The sequence below is a fragment of the Otolemur garnettii genome, unplaced genomic scaffold (assembly GCF_000181295.1).
Source record: "Otolemur garnettii isolate 467f Iridium unplaced genomic scaffold, OtoGar3 scaffold00196, whole genome shotgun sequence".
Classification (NCBI taxonomy): Eukaryota; Metazoa; Chordata; class Mammalia; order Primates; family Galagidae; genus Otolemur; species Otolemur garnettii.
In genome coordinates this window covers 2,492,986-2,499,809 of record NW_003852591.1, presented here as the reverse complement: position 1 = coordinate 2,499,809, position 6,824 = coordinate 2,492,986, and the positions used below count along the sequence as shown (strand labels likewise).

Genomic DNA, 6,824 nt, shown 5'->3' with positions numbered 1-6,824 from the left:
AAAAAAAAAATCCCTGTTCTGAGCAGTGGGGTTTCCGTACACTCTTAATCACTGTTTTGTAATCTGACTTTTGAATTCTGGGTGTCAGAACAACAACTCTTTTTATGAGGAAGTGATACGGTCCTTTCAGTATGTATTAAATCACTTTTATTTGGATAGGGAGCCTGTGGCCTTCTGGATCCTTGAGTGCTACCTTTGACTGAATCTAAATTTTATAAAACAAATTCTTTTAATAAAGGGATTTGTTCTGTGAAGTTTGGATTTTATTGTGGGGCCACACTTGGGGGTCTGGAGGGCCACATATGCCCCAGGTAACTCAGCCTTCAAGTATGAAAGTATGAGTAGTGCAGTCGTTTATATTACAGGACAACAGTAGTATGGTAGGCTGCATTCCTTGTAGTTCTTGGGACTAGGAGAATACAGTTGGGTAATTCATTCATTCATTCATTTATTTAGTATTTTAACACAATTTATTGAGTGCTGTGTACCCAGAATTGAGATACTTTATAAGATACAAAAATGAAAGTGATATGTTGGTTTTCAGAGAGTTCACCATTTAATAAGGAGTCAGATACATTAATAGATACTGCACTTACACATAGAAATAGCATTCCTAGAAATATACAGGTATTAGAGGAACTAGGAGGAAGTCCTCCTAACCAAGCCTGGGTGGGGGCTTCCTGGCGTGGTGTCATCTCCTATATCAGTGTGGGCAAAGTAAGTCCTGAACTGAATAGCTGCACCTCGGCTGGGTGTGGTGGCTCAAATCTGTAATCCCAGCACTCTGGGATACTGAAGCCCATGGATTGCTTGAGTTTAGGAGTTCGAGACCAGCCTAAGCAAGAGCAAGACCCTGTTGTCTCTACTAAAAATAGAAAAACTAGCTGGGCATTGTGGCGGGTGCCTATAGTCCCAGCTACTCAGGAGGCTGAGGCAAAAGAATTACTTGAGCTTAAGAGTTTGAGGTTGCTGTGAGCTATAATAATACCACTACACTCTACCCAGGGTGACAGAGTGATACTCTCTCTCAAAAATAAAGTAAAATAAAATAAATGAATAAATAGCTACACATCACATCTTACAATCCCTTGTAAAGAACAAAGCCAGAAAGATTCTTAATCTGTTTCTGTTCTTTTATGCCAGAGAGTTAATGTTTTTCTTTTATTTTTAATTATTTTTTAAATTTTATTTTTATATGTCGTTCATCTCACTTGTGTATGAGCCAGGGAATTTATGGTTTTGAGATGGCCATGGTGAGTGGGCACTCACCAGAGCCCACTTTCCTTCCTTCCTTTCACTCCCTCTCAGAGCATGATGGGAGCCTGCATTTTCATTTCAGACCGATGGATTTCTCAAGGACAATAACAATGCCGCACAACGCCTATTGGATGGGATGAATTTCATGGCTCAGTCAGTGTCTGAACTTAGCCTCGGGCCCACCAAGGCTGTGACTTCCTGGCTGACGGACCAGATCGCTCCTGCCTACTGGAGGCCCAATTCCCAGATCCTGGTATGGTGTGGCAGGGTACCCCTGTGTCCCTGGCACAGCCCTTGCTGCATAGGCTGGCTGTGCTATGCTTGTTCTGTGAGAGATGTGCAAACATTTTCTCTCAGAAAAATTAGCTCCATCAGTACCAGGAAGGGTGGGATTTGTTGAGGTAGTCAGTTTTCTCTTTGCCCACTGATTTCCCTTTGTGTTATTCTCCAAGTATTTGCTTTGTGGTGGGTTTTAGGTCCTTACCTGTGAGGGCCAGTTACTGCTGCTCGGATGTCTGAGGTTGCACACAGAATGTGGAGAGAAAAGGGCCTGTGGAGGTCATTTGGGTTTGATACATAAGTCTCTATAGCTCCTGCTGCAGGGGAGGACCCAGCTCCAGCCCAGACACTTTGTGGCAGGAAACTCACTCCTTACTAGTTTTTCTTTCCACTCCCAGACACTCCCACTACTAGGCAAAGTTTTGTCCTGATAGAGTGGAAACCTACCTCCCTTATTTCTGGCTTTCCCCTGAGTCTTGTTGACTTTCTGAGCTAGCAGACACGTACCATACCTCCCTCTCTGTTTTGTTTTGGGCTTGGAACAGAGCTGCAACAAGTGTGCGACGTCCTTTAAAGATAACGACACTAAGCATCACTGCCGGGCCTGCGGGGAGGGCTTCTGTGACAGCTGTTCATCCAAGACACGGCCAGTGCCCGAGCGGGGCTGGGGCCCTGCGCCTGTGCGGGTGTGTGACAACTGCTATGAAGCCAGGAATGTCCAGTTAGGTAATGTGGGGCCCGGCTGCTGCAGGCGTGTAGGGGAAACCTCTCTCCTTGGCACTGGAAGTTGGAAGCTGGACTCTCATGTGCCCCTCCTTATTCTTAACCACATCATTCTTCTGAGACTAATTAATTGCTTGTCTTGGCCAGTTGTCCTCTAAACTCTCTGTTACCAGAGTCCTGTGGGTGCCTTTCCTTAGGGAGAGTGTTTCAACCTGTTCTGCTCTCTGAGCTCCAGAAGCTTCTGAGAGAAGGAAGTACTCACCTAGCAGCTGACTTCTGAAAAGGCTACAGTGTTTTCCAGAGATGGCTTAGACTGAGGTTCTAGGTCATGCTCCTAGAACCATTCTGCTTTATTTTAAAACATTGGTTCTCAACTTGTGGGTCACGACCCCTTTTTAACAATGAAAATACATTGCGGCATTAGGAAGGTTGAGAACCACTGCTTTAAAAGAATATTATAAAATAGTCTTAGAGGGTTGCAGGTAAAAGACTAATAGATGTTACCAAATTTCAGGGAATGGGCTGTCTGACCCATAGCGGTCATTGCAGGATAGTATGGTGGTGCCCAGGGAAGAGAATCCAGAAGTGTTCTGCTATTGCGTACTGGGTTTTGCAATTGGGAAATGACTTAAGAGGTGACAGCTTTTCCTTATTATTGTCTACAGATGTTACTGAGGCACAGGTGGACGATGAAGGAGGAACAGTGATTGCTCGGAAGGTGGGCGAGGCTGTGCAGAACACTCTGGGAGCTGTGGTGACAGCCATTGACATACCACTGGGTAGGCCTGGCAGTGCTTCTCTCCTGTGTGGTGTATGTGAGATGAGGGGTTTAGGAGCGTCCTGGGCTATCATTTTGTCAAGGTCTTGCCAACCTAGATTGAACTGGGCAGCAAGGAATAAAAACTTCACATTTGTTAGTTTCTGCTGAGTGCCATAGTGGTTTCATATTTATTCTCTTATCCCATCTAGTGCTGTGTAACAAACTATCTTAAAATGTAAAGATTTAAAACACCTACCATTTTATGATGTCTTACAACTTTGTTGATCCAGAAGGTGGGAAGGGTAATAATTTTACTCCAAATGGCATTGCCTGGAGTTACTACTTGGTATTCCAGGGTGGCAGGTCGTCTTGAGGGTACATGGTAACCTCACTTTCATGCCAGGTACCTTGGCAGGGACAGCTAAAAGGCTGGGCTGGCAGAGCCCCTCTCCATGTATTCTCCAGGCCTTTTCATGTATCTCTCCAGTGATAATTGGACTCCTTCAGTATGGCTCAGTGCTCTAAGAGTTAATGTCCAAGAGACAGGAAGTAGAAACTGCCAGTCTGTTAAGGCCTGGGCCCATAAAGTGGCACTTCTGTCGTCCAGGATCCTGTATTCTGTTGCAGTCACAGAGCCTGCTTAGATTCAAGAGAGGGGCAGGCGTGTGAAAGATGAAAGCCCTGTCAAAGATTGGTGGCTAACTTTAAGCTGACACACTAGCCACGCTGCTGTTAACTTAGGATTTAACACAGCTACCCACTCTGATGTGAAGCCTGAATGGCAAGAGGGCAAGGGAGGGAAATCAGTGTGTGGCCAGCTTCAGCAGGGTTGTCCAGACATGGGGTAGTTGGCTGCATTGTCAGGGAGAGACCAAAGGCTTCTCGGTGGGTGGTGATGAAAGTGGCTTGGATCAGATTTCATCCTTGTGGCCCACAAAAGCAGCAGACTATGAGCTTTTACTCAAGGATGAAGGAATGGATGAATTTGTCCAGGCTGGAAGTTCAGGTTACATCTGCTGCCAGGGCACCTGGGCGAGGGAAGGGCCGCCCTGGGGGCAGATGATGTGCCAGTTGTGCTCACCAGGTGCCCATGTGCTGAGCACTCACTAAATGTGGAGACCCAGTCCAGTGTGTTAGACATGCTATTTTGTGTCATCCTCATAATAGTAACCTGTCTTAGCCCTGCATCTCTAATTAATTTGTCCTCAGCGGGACTGGGATTTGAGTGTGACTCCAGCCTCCTCTGTAGCTCCCTCAGTGGCTCTTTCTGCAGATGCTCTCTAGGCCACCTGGAGAGCTTTTTAAGTATGCCAGTATCAGTGCCCTGCATCTGCGATTTTTAAAGTCTGTTGGTGAATCTGTGTGTGGTTGTGATTATGAGCCAGTAAGTGTCTGAGGATGCCCTTTTGCTAGCTGGGACTTCGGTATGGTTTTTTTTTTTTTTTACACAGTCTTACTATGTTGCCCTCAGTAGAGTGCAATAGCATCATAGCTCACAGCAAACTCTTGGGTTTAAGCAATTCTTTTGCCTCAGCCTCCCAAGTACCTGGGACTTAAGGCGCTCGCCACAACACCCAGCTATTTTTTTGTTGTAGTTGTCATTATTGTGTGGCAGGCCTGGGCTGGGTTTAAATCAGCCATTTCTGGTGTATGTGACTGGCGCCCTGGCTGCTGAGCTACAGGTGCCGAGCCAGGGTATGGGGTTTTGTGTGTCCTGATCATTGTCATTCCTTCCCTGCCATAGGTCTGGTCAAGGATGCGGCCAGGCCAGCGTACTGGGTGCCTGACCACGAGATCCTGCATTGCCACAACTGTCGGAAGGAGTTCAGCATCAAGCTTTCCAAGCACCACTGCAGGGCCTGCGGACAGGGCTTCTGTGACGAGTGCTCCCATGACCGCCGGGCTGTCCCCTCTCGTGGCTGGGACCATCCTGTCCGAGTCTGCTTCAACTGCAATAAAAAGCCCGGTGACCTTTAACCCCAGCCCCCTCTCCGAGTCCTTCACAATTCCTTAGGTTCTCAGGGTTAGGAACAGAAGTCTCATCGAGGTAGGCCCTCCTCCTGGTCACCTGCTGTGGTGTGTGTCCTCTCCTCTACTCCTCCTGGGGCCACTTTCCCTCAGTGGGGGGGTGATCCTGGCGTCAGGACCGAAGGCATTAACCCCTCAGGGCAGGGGCCGAGCAACTCATAACAAAGGGGAAGGAATCCGAATCCGTTGCATTTGTTTGATTTAACAATAGTAAGTACATGTGTGTATCTCTCCATATATACATGTGAAAGGAGCCTGGAATGTGTTGGGACTGCTGCTGGCTGCGAAGACCTAGCCTGGTCTGTCCCCAGCACAGGGATAACGGTAGCAGTGGCAGCAGGTCTTCCCCACAAACCCAGCCAGGTGCAAAGCTGCTGCGTTGCTGGTTTCCTTTCACTGCTCCTCTCCCATCTCAGAAGCCTCTCCTTCCCTTGCCCTTTCCTGTCCTGCCTCAGCTGCCTGGGAAGTGAGCTCCCAGGGGCATCTTGTTTCACACAGCCTGAAGGGAACTCTACCTGGCCTTGGGGGGTTGAGTCCCAGTTCTTAAGCCTGTGTCGGAGACCACCCAACTTAGTGTGCAGGTCACCCTAGTGGGTGGAGGGTCAGAGGTTGGGTCTTCAGCCCTGAGAAGTCAAAATGCAGGTCCGTGCTGTCCCCTGTACCTGGGAGAGCAGGGAAGGCAATGGGCCCTCCTGCAGCGCTTCCTGTTCCTGGGTGCTTCCCTCTCCACTAGGCTGCACCTCCCTCCTGTGCTGAAGCACCTGCCACCTCCTACCCTCTCCATCTCCTTCCAGCCCATGATTTGCTTCTGAGTGTCGCACTAGGATTTTTATTGCTTAAAGTGTCTTAAATCTTTGTTCCCAGACACAAACCCTCTAGCTATTGGAGGGATGATCATGAGAAACCTTCCAGGGAAACAGAGCACAGAATGGACTGTTAGTTTTTTTAAAGTATATATAAATATTTCAACAAATCATAAAGAAAAAATTCTCTTTTCAGTCCTTGCAAGAGAAGTCAAATGAACTTTTATTTTCTTGTCAAGAGCTTGAACATCTATATCTATTGTGACTGGAAAGAGACTGTTGTGCTGAAATCCTGTCATCATGGTGGATTTTATCTTCAATGGCCAAAAAAACGAAGACTTAAAAGCATAGTTCTTGACTGAACTGGTGGGTGGGTTGAGCTTCAAGGAGGTGCATGGGTGGTCATTCCTGGCGTATCAGTTTGACACAAGCCCTGGAGTGTGTTGGTCCTTCTCCAACCTGCTCCTTACCGCCTGCTGTGGCCCAGTGCCTGAGGCCCTACTCTAGAACTGTGTATTATCAAATTTGCCATTATAAAGGAATCTTTCCTGCTGAACGTGGACTGTGCTTTTTCCTCTAACTCCATCAGTACAGCTGCTTACCCCTTCTTTCCAATTGATGGGGAAATAGCTGGTGGCTTTGTGAACAGAAGTCAAGAGGCATATTTCTAGGTGGAAATATTTACCTGTAAACATCTGAGTTTATACTCTGACACATGAGAACTTTTATTTATTTATTTATTTTGAGACAGAGTCTTTGTTGCCATGGGTAACGTGCCATGGCATCATAGCTCACAGCAACCTCAAACTCCTGGGTTCAAGTGATCCTCATGCCTTAGCCTCCCAAGTAGCTGGGAGTACACCACCACAACGCTAGCTATTTTTAGAGATGGGGTTGTGCTCTTGATCAGGCTGCTCTCAAACTCCTGAGCTCAAGCAATCCACCTGCCTCAGCTTCCCAGAATGTAGGGATTA

At 47.3% G+C, this 6,824-nt stretch overlaps 1 protein-coding gene across 2 annotated transcripts in view; it reads left to right on the top strand.

Annotated features, from left to right (window-relative positions):
• ZFYVE1 (zinc finger FYVE-type containing 1) overlaps nucleotides 1–6,406 on the top strand; it is a 67,094-nt gene extending 60,688 nt beyond the window's left edge. For both annotated transcript variants that reach the window (XM_012812219.2, XM_023507650.1), the window contains 4 exons: nucleotides 1,340–1,510; nucleotides 2,082–2,262; nucleotides 2,925–3,038; nucleotides 4,764–6,406. In XM_012812219.2, coding sequence (XP_012667673.1) covers nucleotides 1,340–1,510; nucleotides 2,082–2,262; nucleotides 2,925–3,038; nucleotides 4,764–4,996 — 699 coding nt within the window. In that variant the 3' untranslated portion in view covers nucleotides 4,997–6,406. The remainder of the gene's footprint in view (nucleotides 1–1,339; nucleotides 1,511–2,081; nucleotides 2,263–2,924; nucleotides 3,039–4,763) is intronic.
• The last annotated feature ends 418 nt before the right edge of the window (nucleotides 6,407–6,824 follow it).